The sequence below is a fragment of the Dasypus novemcinctus genome, chromosome 13 (genome assembly GCF_030445035.2).
Source record: "Dasypus novemcinctus isolate mDasNov1 chromosome 13, mDasNov1.1.hap2, whole genome shotgun sequence".
Classification (NCBI taxonomy): domain Eukaryota; kingdom Metazoa; phylum Chordata; class Mammalia; order Cingulata; family Dasypodidae; genus Dasypus; species Dasypus novemcinctus.
The window spans coordinates 26800780-26818253 of record NC_080685.1 but is presented as its reverse complement, the minus strand read 5'-3'; the positions used below and the strand labels follow the sequence as shown (position 1 = coordinate 26818253).

At 43.6% G+C, this 17474-nt stretch overlaps 1 protein-coding gene and 1 long non-coding RNA gene across 2 annotated transcripts; one reads left to right on the top strand and one right to left on the bottom strand.

Annotated features, from left to right (window-relative positions):
* Positions 1 to 4500: 4500 nt before the first annotated feature.
* LOC139436272 (uncharacterized) lies at positions 4501 to 6415 on the bottom strand. Its single transcript, XR_011645383.1, has 3 exons — positions 6289 to 6415; positions 5357 to 5413; positions 4501 to 4589 (listed from the first exon to the last, which is right to left on the bottom strand). It is a non-coding gene; the product is annotated as an uncharacterized lncRNA (long non-coding RNA).
* On the top strand, positions 5725 to 11264 carry TCHH (trichohyalin). The gene is made up of 2 exons (XM_058309660.1): positions 5725 to 5862; positions 6444 to 11264. The coding sequence occupies exons 1-2, from the start codon at positions 5725 to 5727 to the stop codon at positions 10203 to 10205; spliced, it is 3900 nt and encodes a 1299-aa protein (XP_058165643.1). The 3' UTR covers positions 10206 to 11264.
* Positions 11265 to 17474: the final 6210 nt, after the last annotated feature.

The following is a 17474-nucleotide window of genomic DNA, read 5'->3' as shown; positions in this document are numbered from 1 at the left end:
ACTCTGGATAAGAGCCAGGAGTGGAGAGAAATGGAAATGCTCTCTCTTGGCACCCATGCCCAGTCACCCTGCATAGCATGATGTAAGAGTAAAACATCTGCTGACTCTCAGAGATATAATTACCACCAGGGTGGAGATATAATTAAAGCAAGGATAATTTACCTCAAAAGAAGATAAAAATTAAGAATTATTAATGGTCATAATAATTAGCCCTTTTATATCTAAGAATCGCAAAATGCTTTACAAGCCATAATTACCACAGCTCCCCTCTAAGGAAGGGATTCATATTGTAGAGCTCCTCATTTTAAGGAGGGGTAAAGTGATGGGCATGGGGAAGGTAGAGAAGGTGGAGTACTGCCTCCTCAACCATCCCTCCAGGAAGTGGCAAAACTCAAAAGAGGCCCCAGAAGGGCTGACTCCCATTGTGGTGTGGATCCTCATCCCCAAGCCATCAACCAAACCCACAGAACTCCATCCCAGATCAGGTAAATCATCTCCTTTCAACCTTTTGGCCATTTAAATGGCCACACTGCAAGAAAATTATATCAGCAAGAATTTTACTAGGTATCTAGTAGAAATAAACAATACAGCACTGCCTACAAGGAATCTAAAACCTGAGAAGAAAAAACAAGCACCCACTAAATTAGAGAAGAGTATGAAAATTACACATTAACTAGTGCTAGGTTTTGTGGTGCTGACTATATATGCTGCAGAGAAAATTTTCTTTAAATGGGAAGATCGTAGTATGTAAGGGTCTAGGAAGGCTTTGGGGGGGAGATGGACTTGTAAGGGGCCTCAAAGAAAATATATTTGTGGATTGGCAGAAGTGGAGTCCCAGGGAGTGGGTAAGTAAGAGGAAACCATAGGAAACTTGAAAGATGTAACGCCTAATTTTAAAGAAAAAGTCTTCATTGGGGAGGTGTTTAGAGAGCTTACCAATGAGTCTTATTTTACTAGAATCCATCTCAAATCATCCTACTTTGGATATTTTCCCAGAGTGTCAACATCATGGCTCACATTGGGTTCTAAAGACACACAATAGACTGAATTTAAATTTCCACTTTGATGACTATCCAACAGGGCCAAGTCAGAGCCTGGGAATGACAGAATGTCACAGAACGTCAAATCTATTATTTTTTGCTGAGAAGAGAATATGGGAAATGAGTCAATGAATGAAATAAAGAAAACTTTCATTTCCTTAGTTTATTTTTGTTTGTTTGTTAATCCAGCAGAGCCCCAACCCCAAAAATTTCAGCATGGAAAGGGATTTCATGACTGATATAATATTAAAGCACTTGAGTGATCAATTTCATATTCTCTTTTCATTTCCCATGTAATATAAGAGCCCAAGCCTCAAAGCCAAGTAACAGTACAATATGTAGCTGTATTCTGGACCCATTGACATTAATCCTTGAAGAAGAAGAGTGTTCTTGCAGAAACAGAATGGGGTCTCTCGGGTCCTATCAGTAATAGTAATAGTCTATTAAATATCAGTAATAGTCTATCAGTAATAGTCTCTGACCTCTTCAGTCTCAAGAATTAGAAAGACTGTAAGACTTTTTGTCTATAAAGAATATGGAGTCCTCAGATTATAAAAGCACTATTCCTTCTTTACAAATCACAATGAGTGAAAACCTCCAGATTTCAAAAAGTCCCAATTGCCCTTAAATAAAAATAGACTGATCCAGTTAACATTTTAAGGAATTGGAAAAGCAATGAAAATTATTCCTCTGTCCAAGACTCGTGGCAGGGGCTCCTTCAACTTTTTAAAATAATAACACTGTAAAATAAAAGAACATTATGGAGCAATAAAGTCCACTTCATTAAGAGAATGACAAACCTAATTTTTGAAGGTGAAACTAATAGCATTTAAGTCTACTTACAACCTTTTTGATGACAGATCAAGAGTGGCAAGGAAGAGGTTGATTCTCTTCAGTTTGTGCAGTTTTTAAATATTTTCCTTTATGCCATACTAACTTAACTAGAGTGGGTAAGAAAGTCATCATTGGATTTAAGATTTAGCTTCATTCTGGAAGAAGGAAGAGTTTTTCTGTTACCATGGATGCAAATTCAGACATTTTTTTCAAAGCTATTCAGAAGTATCTTCCTTTTGTGTTTGCCACTTTTTTTTTTTTGCTTGTTCAACCATGATTTTAAAATGATTAATATTATTTATTATTTGATCTTTATTCTCATAGAACCCAATAAATGTCCAGTTACCTTTTAGGATATTGATTCTAGAAAGATAATGGAGCCACACAAATGCATCCTGCTACCTCACCTGGGTTTCCCCAACATATCTCATACATGACAGTAACAACAAAAGCAGACCTACGATAAGTCTTATCAGAGAATTCCTTGAGGGACCCCAAATAAAAGTCTAGTACCTTCCATGTGAGAGAGAGGGGTTCTGTGGTGATTTTTTGGTCCTATCCTAGAGCCCAAAGATTAAAGAAATTGTATAAAACCCTAAATAGAAGGGAAAGAGGAAAAGTCTTCATTCTTAACACTAAGGTACTGCCACATCATGTTTGCTAAGTGATCACAAGAAATAATGATAGTTCTAGGAAGACCTCTGGATCACAGACTTCATTCAGTACTTAAAGAGACAGAAGTGAGCCAAGTTTACAATTATTTTCCTAGCTCCTATCACTCCACTTTCCTCTTCATCAAGTGAAGAGTTAAAAAGAATTCCACTTCATTATCATTTCAACCAATCTGCACGAAAGAAATAGCCACTAAGATTTTGCTTCCAAATCATCACATTCCATTAAAGGACCCTGTAGAGTCTCCCCAAAATTCAGAAAACCAAACCTTGCCTCTGTTAGACAAAGGAGGAAACAGAAATGCAGAGAAAAACAAAACAACAACAAAAAAAGAAACAAAAAAAATCTGAGAGCAGGAGGATTGCATCCAGCATCCATGTGGAATCTAAGCCCCCTCTTGATATAGATATGGAATGGACACAACCATTCTAAGGCCCACAGGCTGGAGGAATAGAGTATGGATTAGAGTGGACTTACTGATATTCTATTCATGAACTATTGTCATTAATAATTGAAGAAAATGTGGCATTGGTGTGGAGAAAGTGTCCATGGTGGCTTCTGAGGGTAGGGAGTGGGAGGAAGACATGTGATGTGGGGGCATTTTCGGGACATGGAGTTGTCCTGGGTGGTACTGCAGGAACAGTTACTGGACATTGTATGTCCTCCCATGACCCACTGGGTGGACTGTGGGAGAGTGTGGGCTATGATGTGGACCATTGACCATGAGGTGCAGCGGTGCTCAGAGATGTATTCACCAAATGCAATGAATGTCTCATGATAATTGAGGAGGTTGTTGTTATAGGGGGAGGAGTGGGGTAAGGGGGGGTGGGGGGTATATGGGGACCTCATATTTTTTTAATGTAACATTAAAAAAATAAAGACCAAAAAAAAGAAAGAAATGTAGAGAAGTCACTGAATCATTTAATAGTCTCTATAAAACTATGGTGAACCAGTTTCATAGAGTCCGAAATGTAAGGGTGGGAGTCGTTGACAGCCAGGAATAAGATCCAGTTCCTTATAATAAAACAGCGCTGAGATTTGCAAATGACGGCAAGAGATGAGAAAGCCTTGATGGCCATAATGGGCTAGAATGACTGATTATCTTAATGTATTTCCAGGAGGAGAGGTAGACTCAAGTGTTTAGGTGTCATAGTCATTAACTTAAGCTGAGCAGGATGATTATATCTAAAATAATGCATTACCCCAGCTCTTTTTCTCCAGGGGCACCAATATGCTAATGAAAATAAAAAGAGCAAACTTCATTTACATGTACTATTCCTAAGAATGAAATTTCAGATTCCAAGTTGCCTTATGATAACATATTTTTTAAGTACCCTCCAAAATTCTTTACTGAGGAGGTAATTCCCAATTCTAAGAAAACCACTGTAAGACCCAGGAATACATGTAAATTTTTTACTTCCACCTGCATTTTTAGAGAAGAAATTAAGCCAGTTTCTTACCCATTTCTCATTATCCTAAATATTCTTGGTCCCCATTGACTGTCACATCCCATGAAGAAATTGCTTCTGAACAGTTTATACTCAAGTTTCTGTTTAATCCCAACCTAGAACTTAAATCTTTTATAAAGAAAATGGCTTAGAGATTACTACTTTGTAATGAAATCATAATCAATGAAGATTCTGAACACTTAATTTTGTTCTTTTGTTTTAACAAGTAAAGAAAATTAGAGATTCTGCCAAATATTCTTCCCTTTCATATTAGGTGCGGCAATACCCTAACCGTCAGGAGGCAAGGTCTGTCAACCTCGTGCCAAACAGCTACGTGAGCAAATAGTGAGGTAAACAATCCGTTTGTGGAGACAGAGGTGGAGCTGGGCTTAGTTAGATGAATCAGGCCAACCCACAGAGTGGGTGTCTCCTTCCCAAGTTGCTACCCAGGGCACAATTAAAACCCCTATAAAAAGTCCCAACTCCAGGTTACCCAGTACACTTGCCAGCAGTGTCAGTGAGCACTTGACTTCCTCCTCTGGTGAAGTGGTAAGTCCCATTCTATAGCATCATGTTCTTTTGCAGGATTCACTTTCTAATTATTGGAGATATGGCACAGGGGGAGACAGTGGAAGAATGTGTCAGAAGAGACCAGCGTCTTACTGGGGTGTCTAACTCCATCCCATCTTTTTAAAGTTGAAGGCTTTACTTGGAGACATAGTCCTCCTCCCAAGTCTCTAAACTCTGTATTGTTTCCATCTTAGGGGTTGGGGAATGATCATGTGAGATTTCGGTGGAGCTCATCTTCCTAAAAACTGCCCTTTCAAGAGTCTGTCAATCCTCTGTTCTCTTTTTATAGTTATGACATCTAATTTATTGGCATTGAGCAGTAGGAAAAAAAGCCAGCCAGAATGGCCACTAAACTCACACAACAAATGAAGATGTTCACCTATTCTTTTAACATTGATTTGCTGCTGGTTTTTGTCAAGATTAAAATGGTTTATTTGGGTTTAACAAAAAGCTAACCTCAAGACCAGTATTTTTTAGAGTTCTCCAGGTTCAGCTTAGCATGCTGACTCTTGTAGCCAGCCAGAAAGGAACTTTCCAATGCTTTTACATTCTTATCAAAAAAAGTAGTATTTAATCTTAGATCTGGTGACCTGGATTATACTTCTAGATCTCTTATGAACTATGTTAGGAAATAATTCACATTCCCTTCTCATTGTTTGAGTTGCTCCCAAATATTCTGCAATTACATTTAACTGCCCACTTTAGGATACTCCCATGCCCTCCTTCCCCTCTTGGCTTTCAGCTATCCTCTTTGCTCAATTTTAGAGAAGGTGCTTGTGAGTAAGAACATACCAAATTTAAGTTTCTGCTCTCCTCTCGTCACTATCTGCTCTGGAATATGCTGGGAAGCTGAAAAACAGAGAATGAAAATATATGGAAAATAAAGATTGGGTGAACAATCAAGAGCTGATTACAGGACAATCTGAAAATGGTTCCCTGGCTTGAAATTTTTCAGAATCTCTCTTCCCCTTCTGGAGTACAATATTCACAGATGAAGTGTTTTGAAACCTAGATTGAAAATAACTACTTTTGTAAAATCAAATTATTCAGATTCTACCTGAAATAGTGTGGATGTAGCCTCCCCAAGAGTTCAAATGGTGTTTTGATTCTGGATCCTAAATTGTTGTTCTAGGTTCACTTGAACTTGAAGGAAGAAAAAAATGTCTCCACTTCTGAGAAGCTTCTTCGATATCACTGAAATTTTCTATCAATATGCCTCAAATGATTGTAATGGGGCAGCACTAATCAAGAAAGACCTGAAGATCCTCCTTGAAAGAGAACTTGGAGATGTTCTCCAGGTAAGAACTAACAAAAAAAGGAAATCTCTATTGGTTTAGGGCTATGAAATTTCTTCTCAAGAGAGGCCAAAACAAAGAATGGTGACTTTCTATTCATTTTAAAGCATGGCAAGTCTAGACTTGGAAGAAACTTAAAATTAACTTCCAAATTTCAAAATGGGAAACCAGCCTTTCCCTAGTATAGTGGCAATATCACAGATGTTTTCTTCTGTTTTCAAACATGGGCTAGAAATCAAATCGAGGTGCAATTTCAGATAGAAATGAATGCTGCAAGTTTTTTTAAATTTCCATTGTTTTTCTCTCTTGAAGAGCTCATTCTTATTTAGCCAGCAAAAAAAAGCGTGTGTTCTTTTATACAGCACTAAACTACAAGAAGCAAGAACATCCAACAAATGTATACTTCAAATTATGGTGTTAACTTCTTACCTGGGAACAAGAAGGCTTGATTCAACCTAGGCGTTTTTCTAATTGAGCTGAAAGCATGTCTGCCTATCATTAGAGAGAAACTGAAAGTTGCTCAAATCTTGTACTTCACCTGTAAACAGTACATTGTAAAATGTTTGTGTTTATCTTTTTCATAGAGACCACATGACCCTGAGACGGTAGATCTGGTCTTGGAACTTCTGGATCGCGACCGTGAAGGTTTGGTCGATTTCAATGAATACCTCATGTTAATTTTCAAGATGGCTCAAGCTTGTTATTACGCTCTCCACCAGGCCGCGGGGCTAGATGAGGAGAGCGGAACAAAGTGTGAGGGAAAGGGGAACCCGTTACAAGGTCGCAGGCAAGAAGACCAACGGAGATTCGAGCCCCGGGACAGACAAATGGAAGAAGAACCTGAACAACGACGCAGGCAGAAGTGGCAGGAGCAGGAGAGGGAGCTCGCTAAAGAGGACGGAGAGACGCGTGAGCAGCTCCGCGACGCCGAGCAGCGGCTGCAAAGGCGGGAACGGAAAGGGCGGGAAGACCAGCACGGTGAGGAGGAAGAGCAGCTGCAGAGGCACACGGGTCTGGAGGAGTTCCTCGAGGAAGAGGAACAAAAAAGGCGAGGGACGCGGGAGCAGCGGGAGTTACCGAGCCGCGAGCAGGAGCAGCAGCGGCCAGGCCGGGAGCAGCGAGAACGCCCGGAAGAAGAGCAGCTGCAAAGCAGCGAGCTGCGGGAGCTGAAGAGGGAGCGCCGCGAGGAGGAGCCGCAGCGCAGGCGGGAGGGGCCGGGGCGGCAGGACGAAGAGGAGCTGCTGCAGGGGCAGAGGCGCGGGCGCCGGGAGCCCCGCTACGACCAGGGGCGGCGCCGAGAACAGGAGCTGGCTGCGGAGCCGCAGGAACAGGCCCGCGAGCAGGAGAAGGGCCGCACCCCGAGGTGGCGGTGGCAGCTCGAAAGCGAGGTCGACGCGCATCAGAGCAAAGTCTACTCCCGGCCCCGCAGGCAGGAGGAGCAGGTGGACGAGAGGCGGCGGCGCGAGGAGCGGGAGCGGCTGCAGGAGGGGCAGGCTCTCTGGCGGCAGCAGCAGGAGCAGCAGCAGCGGCGCGGCTTCAAACGGCAGCCGGAGGAAGAAAGCGAGAGGCGCCGCCAGAAGCCGTCGGCCGGGCCCTCCTTGCGGGAGCGGCGGGAAAGCCAGCTGCGCGCAGAGGGGCGCCTGCAGAGGGAACAACGGTTCGGCCAGGAGGAGGAGGAGAAGCGCCGCGAGCGGCGCGAGAGGGAGCAGGAGCTGCAGTCTCTCCAGGAGGAGCAGCTCCCGCGTCCGGAGCGCGCCCGACAGCTCCAGCGGGACGACGGCCTCCCAGAGGACCAGGAGAGGCAGCGATGCCAGGAGGAGCAACGCCGCGACCAGAAATGGAAGTGGCAACTAGAAAAAGAAAGCCAGAGACGCCGCTACGTGCCGACCGCCGAGACGGCCCAGCGGGAGCAGCTGAACGAAGAAGAGCAGCTGCAGCGAGAGGAGCAGCAGCTCCACGGTCAGAAGCGCTACAGGCAGTACCGTGAGGAGGAGGAGCTGCAGCAGGAGGAAGAGCAGCTGCAGCGGGAGAGAAGGCGCCAGGAGCGCGACAGGCAGTACCGGGGGGAGGAGGCGCTGCAGCAGGAGGAAGAGCAGCTGCAGCGGGAGAGAAGGCGCCAGGAGCGCGACAGGCAGTACCGGGGGGAGGAGGCGCTGCAGCAGGAGGAAGAGCAGCTGCAGCGGGAGAGAAGGCGCCAGGAGCGCGACAGGCAGTACCGGGGGGAGGAGGCGCTGCAGCAGGAGGAAGAGCAGCTGCAGCGGGAGAGAAGGCGCCAGGAGCGCGACAGGCAGTACCGGGGGGAGGAGGCGCTGCAGCAGGAGGAAGAGCAGCTGCAGCGGGAGAGAAGGCGCCAGGAGCGCGACAGGCAGTACCGGGGGGAGGAGGCGCTGCAGCAGGAGGAAGAGCAGCTGCAGCGGGAGAGAAGGCGCCAGGAGCGCGACAGGCAGTACCGGGGGGAGGAGGAGCTGCAGCAGGAGGAAGAGCAGCTGCAGCGGGAGAGAAGGCGCCAGGAGCGCGACAGGCAGTACCGGGGGGAGGAGGCGCTGCAGCAGGAAAAGGAACAGCTGCTGAGAGAGGTAACAGAAGAGAAGAGGCGCCGTCAGGAAAAAGACAGGAAGTTCCGCGAACAAAGTTTCCAGGAGTCCCGTGATAGGCGACTCCAGGAGGAGCTGCAGCTGCGCCGCCAGGAGCGTGACAGAAAGTTCCGCGAGGACGAGCAGCTGAGCCAGGAGCGGGAGGAGGAGCAGCTGCGCCGCCAGGAGCGTGACAGAAAATTCCGCGAGGAAGAACTACTGAGCCAGAAGCGGGAGGAGGAGGAACTGCGCCGCCAGGAGCACAAGCCAGAGCTTCGCCAAGAGAGCAACAGGAAGCCCCGCGCGGAAGAACAACTTCGCCGCCAGGAGCGCGACCGACAGTTCCGTGAGGTGGAGCAGCCTCTTCTGGAGCGCGACAGAAGGTTCCGGGAAGATCTGCGCCAGGAACAAGAGGGAAAACAGCTGCGCGGCCAGGAGCGCGACAGACGGTTCCACGAAAAGGAAGAACAGCTGCGGCGCCTGGAGCGCGAGCAACAGCTTCGCCAAGAGCGAAGCTTCGGGGAAGAACCACTACTTCGCCGCCAGGAGCGCGAGAGACGATTCGGCGAGGAAGCCCGGCTGCGCCAGGAACGGGAGGCGCAGCAGCTGCGCGGCCGGCAGCGTGACAGAGAGCTGCGAGAGGAGGAACAGCTCCTCCTCGACGACCGGGAGGAGGCGCAGCTTCGCTTACAGCGCGACAGAAAGTCCCGTTTAGAACAAGTGCGCCAGGAGCAAGAGGAAGCACAGCTGCGCCGCCACGAGCGCGACAGAAAGTTCCTCGAAGAGGAACAGCTGCGCCTCCAGGACCGCGACAGACAGTTCCGTGAGGAGGAACAACAACTGCGCCAAGAGCGCGACAGAAAGTTCCGTAAGGAAGAACAGCTGCGCCCATGGGAACACGACAGAAAGTTCCAAGAGGAAGAACAGTTGCTCCAGGAAAGGGAGGAGCAGCAGCTGCGCCGCCGGGAGCGCGAGCAACGGCTTCGCCAAGAGCGAGACGTAGAGTTCCGCGAGGATGAACAGCTGCGTCGCCAGGAGCGCGAAAGTAAGTTACGCGACGACGAACGGCAGCTGCGCCAGGAGCGGTACGCACAGCTCAGGCAGGAGGAACAGGCGCGCCACCGGGACCGCGACCGCCAATTCCGCGAAGATGAACTGCTGCGCCAGGAACTCGGGGAGCAGCAGAGTCGCCAGGAAGTGAACAGAAAGTTCCGCGAGGAACGGCAGTTGCGGGAGGAGCAACAGCTGCGCCGCCAGGAACTACAAGTGGCCTTCTCCCGGGAGGAACAGCTGAGTCGCGCGGAACCCGAGGAAGAACTGAGTCGCCGGCGACAAAGAGACAGGAAGTTCCTAAAGGAAGAGCAGATCCTGGAGCAGGCACGAGAGGAAGAAAGGGGACGCCGCGGGGAGCAGGACGGGAACCTGCGCGAGGAGGCGCGGGAGGAGCAGAGACGCCAGCAGGAGCGATACAGGCTGTACCCAGCCGAGGAGCAGTTTGTCAGGGAGACGAGGCTTCTTCAAGAACAACTGCGACAAGAAGAGCAGACTCGCCGCCAGGAGCGGGAGAGGAAATTTCGGGAGGAAGAACAGCTCCTCCACCAGGATCAGGAAGAGCAGAGGCGCCGCCAAGTCCGGGAGAGAGAAACCCGGGAGGCAGCCCAGGGCCGTCGGCAGGTTCTAGAGCCCAGCACGCGCCAGTTCGCCCACACCCCGGTGCGCTCCAGCCCTCTCTATGAGTACATCCAAGAGCAGAGCTCTCAGTACCACTCGTAAGAGATGCTGCCGATGTCCTGACCGCTGCCGAAGCTTCGAGCAAAGGAAAATGAGAAACGCTGGGTACCAAAGGATGGCGCAAATGTTTCTGCTTATGGGAAAATTCTGCTGGAATGTATCTTCTCTTTCAAAATCTTAAATTACACTCATTTCATGTACTTTACACTCCTGCTTTTATTCCTTCTTAAGTAGTTCTTTACTGCAGGATGCCTTTGCTGTTGGGTGTGGATGTGCTGTGCATTTTTAAAAACAAATCATTTGATTTTTTTGTGAGGAGTTTTGTTTGAGAAGCACGTTAGTTTGTTGCTTTCAAAAGTAAGAATAATATGACGATTTTTTATTCACAAGAATTAGGCCCCTTTTTTAGTGGTTGGACCATTTTGTGAAGAATTTAGATTTCAAAATTACATAATGTTCAAGTTGATATTTCCTCTTGGGTCTAAATTGCATTAGTGTTTACCACCATTTCATGTCTCATCCTGTGTGGCAGAATTAGTACAGATTCTGTGTGAAATGACTGATATTTTACAACCCAGGAATAATGGGATGGGAGTGACTTCTGCAGAAAATCTCTCTGTAAAATAAGCCAGTAGCTGAAAGAAAGGTCTGTTAAGAATAAGATTTAACCTGAAGATTTAGAATTCAAATTAGGTGAGTTTTTTTTTTAATTTTATATTTAAAATCACAAACACTTAAAATCTCATGAAGCAAAAGCAAGGTGTTTCTCAAACAACTCCGGAGCTCAAATTTTCAAATTGTGTCTGCTGTGGTCTGTAGTGCTCCATTCTCTTCCCCCAGGCTTTCAAGTTGAATTGAATTTTACTACTTTTGTTAATTTTCGCTGAAAGAGAGCATGCTCTGGATCTTGTAAACATCTATATTCTACCATTAAGAGATCGCAAAGCGCGTATTGGGGGAGGGAAGGGAGGAAATGTGTAAACGGGCAAGTTCCTAGCGCCCTTTAACAAGATTCATCAGCCATAATCCTTTGATACTACCTTGAAGACATTCTTGTTGAGCTAATTGGACTGTGTGGGGAAAAAAATAAATGATTGGCAAACAATTTCTTTTGTCTGTTTTTATTATGCACCAAATTATAACTCAAGACCTAATGGTCTGGAAACTGACCTAAGTTCCCAATCACTGAAAGGCATTTTGTTACTATTATCAATGTCCAAATATGGAAAGGAAAAAAAAAACTTTTCCCCAGTTACAGTGAGCCTTGTATTACTCCATCCCCAAGCTGGAATTCTCTCTCCAAATGTTTTTATTCTTGATCCCATAGCTTTCTGTGCCCTTTCTTGTGGTGACTCACTGTTCATGACAAATAATGATGCTCCCAATATGTGTTAATATTTCCTCTGAGATCAAGCAGCATCTCCGGTCGCTGAAGTCTAATGAGCCAGTGGTAGGAAATGGCCTGAAATTAAGCTCAGCATTATAAAAACTGCAGATGATCCATTGATTTAAGCAGCACAATTTATGAGATGCCTGAATTAGAAGGTGCTTACCAGTAATCAGGCTACCAGTATCAAAGCATCATCTAGTGATCCAAACACTCCTGTGCCAGCTGTTGGAGACTATATTTAGTATTCAAGTATTCAAGATAATGCCAAGAAGGCCCTGATCAGAATAGCTTCATTTCTAATTGGGAGAGTCATGATGAGAAGATGCCCTAAAGTTATATATAGTCCTTCAATATTTTGGTCAAAGGTGGAAACAAGCCTATGGCTCCTGAGTATCATAACCAAGAACGGGATAAATTAAGCTGGCATTTTCTGCAAGGAGCACCAGCACCTCTCTCACCTTAAAACAAATAGCAAATGTCCACCAAAGGCAGAGTCTGAGAATCCCTTGATACTGTCTCAGAATCCCATCTCTTTCAAATGATTTCTAATGCAAAACTGTTTTTCTCCTGAAGTAAGTTTTTATGCTTTTCCTTATTTACGGAACTTAGCAGAAACCCTGGAAGAGCCTCTTTGACTTTCCCCAGGATATTCTCTAGAGGCACTTCTTTCAGAGCCTCCTAACAATCAACAGCCCCAGGATACTCCTGAAGTATACTCTCATCAGCTAAGCTACAGTTCAATAATAATAATTAGAGTTTTTTTTAAAAAAAAGTCTTTCCGACTTCTTGTAGCAATTTACAAGATGAGGAAAGAGCCAATTTCGAAAGAAGAAAAAATTGTTTCATTACAGTTATAAAAACATGTATTATTTTAAAAACATCAGCCAGTCCATGCCCTCTGGCTCTTCTTTTTAGCATGTTGGCAGCAGAAGTTAGAGGCCTCCTACTGCTCCTGGATAATGTACATATGTGAACAGACCCTTGAGGTTGTGGGGCAACTGGCTGCTTAATTATAAATTGGGATGTCTACAAACATCACCTTGGCTGCTGCTGCAGAATGACTTAAGGGGTTAATGTGTGCTGTGATGAAAGCACTGATCTCCATGTAAGGTGGAGTTATGTTTCTGGGGAAGTTTACACATATTGTAATTATCTTTGTCCTTTGCTATTGTACAAACAAGTCCTGATTGCTCAAAGACATTCTATTTTATTAAACCTACCATTGTTTCTAAGGTGCACTGGAAAGAATACCACAATGAATCAGAAGACTGGGGTTCACTCATTCAAGAACTATGTATTGAGCTCCTGCTATGTGCCAGGGACAGTTTCAATCAATATGCATACAATGATGTACTAGCCAGACTAGGTTCCTGCCCTTTCTAGCTTATGTTCTAGTCATTCTGTCTTGTTCCTTTACTTCACTAGTGTGCCAAGCCACTTAAGCTTGCTGGGCCTCTCAGGGGATTTTTGTTTGTTGGTTGATCCGTTGGTTTTTCATGTTTCACACTATGAGGCTGGAATAAATATCACCAAGGTTACTGCCAGGAATTAAAAAAAATTCTAAAATTCAACTTGTTCAACTGAACTTCTCAAAGCAACTCAAATAATCCCTTGCTGCAACTTCTACCTTGAGCTAACAGAGAGAGGAGAAAGAAATAACTGATGAAGATGTTCATGAGAGCCATTTCCAGCTTTAAAGAGCTTTCCTTTCTAACCAACCAACCCTGAACTTTCTCCATTTGTCTCCCTGAGTCCTCACAAGAACTCCTTCCTATCATCCCAAGTTTATTCCCTCAGGGGGAATAAATGTGACCTTAGTACTACCAAAGATCATTGCCATTCTCATTTATACTTCAAAGATGTATTTAATTATTCCTACTCTTTTCAGAAGAGAAAATCAAGTCCTGGAACTTGGTCCAATTCAAACTAGAATTTAGTGGCCCTTAGTGAAATATGAGCCCACCTCTGCTACATCTGCACCAATTGCATGTTGCATTCAAAATAATTAGAAGTTTGTTCAGCCAGTGTACCAGGACTGTAATTTGCTGAAGATTGTCATCTATACAATATGTAATAAGCATTTTTCCCTTGTTAGTAAAGAGGTGACCATCATATGAAATAATCTGAAACTAACCCAAAGGTAGATTTATGAGTAGGTTATCATTTTCTGAACTCTTGTAGCTTCCATAAGTTCATATTACAAAAACTCCTTAAAACTTGGATTCAGTTTGTTAGTACTTCTCTGTAAGAAAAATTTGGTAGAATTTCTGTAGGATAAAGTCTACCTCTTTTGATTTGGAACTTAAGGTCCTCCATTACCTAGCTCCAATCCACCTTTTAAGCCCTGGCCCCAATGATTTCCCTGAACAAACCATGGGTTTATTTGTTTTCTTAATATTGTTCTTACTTCAAAGACTTATTGACATAATTTTACTTTTTTACAATGCCTCTCTCCCTCCTGTCTACCTGAGCCTTTATTCCCAGACAACTTCTATTCAGTTTATAAGACCCAATTTGAGTCCTATCTCCTCCATAAAATCTTTTTTAATCACCTTGACCCTCAATAATCTCTCTCTACTTTGAGGTTCTAAGACACTTAACATCTTTACCACTTATTGATTAATTACAATATTCTGCCTTAGTTTGCTTTATACATGCTTCATCTTTCCAACTTGAAAACAGAGACCACAATTTGGATGTTCTTATTCTTTCCATGAGAGACAATAAGCAATACAGCTCTATAAAATTCTGATTAAATATGTGGACTCTCTCCTTGGAAAAGTATACACACTACAAAATTTTTCCTAAGACTTCAGAAAGTTCTTAGTCCCTATGAAGCTTTCTTAACTTCATGCTAAGTAACCTGGTTCAATAAGTGGTGAAAATTAAGTGCATAATGTAGGCATTCAATAAATATTTGTCAAATAAATGAATTAATAAGTGCATTAGCAATAAACATCTGGACAGATTAGGTGTTAATTTTCTTCCTCCTAAGTGTTTTGTATATAAGTGTTCAGTGGATATTAGTTGTATGATTGACACAGTCCTATTGCAATGCATACCTTCATTAATTCATCCATTCAACCCATCTTTATTATCTCTATATGAAGCACGTGTTAGACACTGGGAATACAATGTTAAATAAGATGGGTGTGGTAACAATAAAATGTGATAAGCATGTACTCATGCGACAGACCTCTCCTCTCAGGATCCATGGGGTATGTCTATATATTTGCTCTATGACAGGGGAAAGTCAGAAAAAATTAGCTACTATGTCTACAGCTGGCCATTTTTAGATATTTATAGTCTTTTACCACCCATGACACCACAAGGAAGATTTAGGATAACACCATGGAGTGAATTTATCCCTACCTATGCTGGATATATCCTATTCACTTTCCTCAAACTGAATACACACTGGACCATTGTAAAGGTTTAAGATATTCTTCTTAAATGTGTTCAAGTAATTAACCCAAAACTGAGCTAAGTTGAGAGGGAGGTACTGAGGAAAAAAAGGACAAAGCCTAATTGCCTTAGCCAATGGAGGGTGCTCCATGTGCTGCCTTATTCCTTAACTCACCTCCCTCTCTCTTTTTCTTTCCACAGTCTTCTCTTGAATTAAAGCCAGACTACAAAGACTGGTCTAGATTTGAAGACTGGCAAGAATGACAAGTCAGACTCAACTAAGAATATTTTTGCTTTGTTTTACTATTGTTTCAGCCAACAAGAAACACAAAGGATACACCTAAGATTAAGGATATATGATGATACACATGGACACAGACCCCCTTTCTCTTTATTCCTCTTAGGTGCTTCTGAATTTTGGGAGTTTCATCAGCCCTTCCAGAGTGAGAGCTCTGCCAGAACCCAGGGCTTTAGGATCATTGTCTTTTTATCATTTTTAGGCTGGATGGGGAGGAAAGTAAAGAAACAGTCATAATCTGACCTAATACCTGGGTGCCAGATTCAATCAAAATTTCTCATGCTGCCATAGTTTCATAACTAAGTTGTTTCTGGGTTGTTTTGTTTTCTGCACCATTAGGCCTCCTCAAGGTGGTACAGCAGACCTGGTCATAGCTGACTACATTTCCCATGTAGCTCTTTTCTGTCTAGGGCCTCTACTGCCCATCTGTGAAACATGCCATCCCTCCATTATGAATAATTGAAGCCCTAAGTCCTTTCTTATATCTTGAAAAATACTCATTATTGAATGTTCATTATTTCTTCTCTCTCAATTTATTCTGTTTCTGCCTGGGAATTGGGGTAAACCCTAGTGTTAATATTTGTCAGTACCTCTTATTGGGGGTGGGGGTCAAAGGAATGGTCAAAGGAAAGGTGAACTCTGGTCCCATGTATTGTGAGAGGGACAGTACAGTGAGACGCAATGATGAGATTTCCATTCCAGGTGGTGGCTGGTTTTCTCATAAGCATTGCATTGAAATACAACTCATCATCATGAGGATTATTTTCCTTCTGAAACTTCTTTACCTGGTATATAGATGAGCCAATTTTATTCCTCCTATTAGCACTTTTACCCTTTTTGTTATGAAATAATAACCCTGGTCTTATCACGCTAAGAGTGCATGTGACTCTCTCTTTTCCTGGAGCACCTTACAAAACTTCCTCCCATTAGATGATAATATATGGACTATGACCATGTCACTTCTCTCCAATCCCCAGATTTCATCCCTGACCATGGGGTAGAGAAGGGATGGAGAGAGGTGGAAGAAGGAGATGAGATTCAGACTATCCTGCCACAAGTGAAGCACAGAATTCACATTTTGAATATGTTCTCATGTTGAGAACAGCAACATTAATCCCATTTAGGAGGATCAGAAAAGGCTTCACAAGGGAACTGATGCTTAAACTGGAGCATAAAAGGTTGTGTGTAAGAAGTTAGACTAGTGAAGAAGAAAAGAAAGAACTTTCTGGACAGAATGAAAGTCATGTTTAAAGGCCTGGAGGCAAGAAAGAGCACTTTGGGTTCAAGTAGTTCTAAATTAAATCTGACTGGAGTCTAAATACCAGGATAAATGGCAAGAGATGTGACAGAAGAGGTTATGAGAGCCTTGTAAGCTGTATTAATTTTATTCTGTGGACAGCAGAGACACTGGATTGACATTTATAAGTAACACTCTATGAAAAAACAAAATGATGTGCTAGCTCTAACAAACACCAACCATTTCATTTACAAAATTGTGCTTGTTAGGAAGGACTCTGAGGGATGAGTTGGAAAGGCCTATGACTCTTTAAGAGGTTGACTGTGGTGTGCACAAAGATTCAGCTATAAGCTATCATCATGCCTTGGCTTATAAGCATGAAAAACTGGAAACAATTAAAATGTCCAAAAGAGGGACAATTAAATATGCTATAATATATTCATAGAGTGGAATTCCATCAAATATTGAAACTGACAGTGTAGAAAATATTTAATGAACTGGAAAGCTGTTCATTCTTTAAAACAAAGTAAATTACAAAATAGTGTGGACAGAATGATGTCATTTTTGTAAAACAATTTGAGAGAAAGTGAAAAAATACATAAACACTGGTGATGTATGAATTATAAGAGGTAGAAATGGGTTTTGAACACAGACTGTCTAATTCTAACCCAAATGGTTTTAGTTTTCACTATATCTCTTCCATGAAAGCTAATTACCATGAAGAAGATATAATTCTTCTTCAATCTCTCCATCCAGATCATTAAAATCTAGACAGAAGGTGGCAGTGAAGAATTAAACATACCATTCTCCCTCAGAGGTGCAGAGGACAGTTAAAGGGCTGCATTTACTGGGCAGGTCAAAAAAGTGCAGCTTTGGGAAGCCAAGGAAGAAGCTCCTGATTCTCTTCCTGGTCCCTCCCTCATCCCCTTCCAGGGCAGTTTGGAGCCAGCCAGCACTCCCTTTATGGGTCCCAGGCCTTGT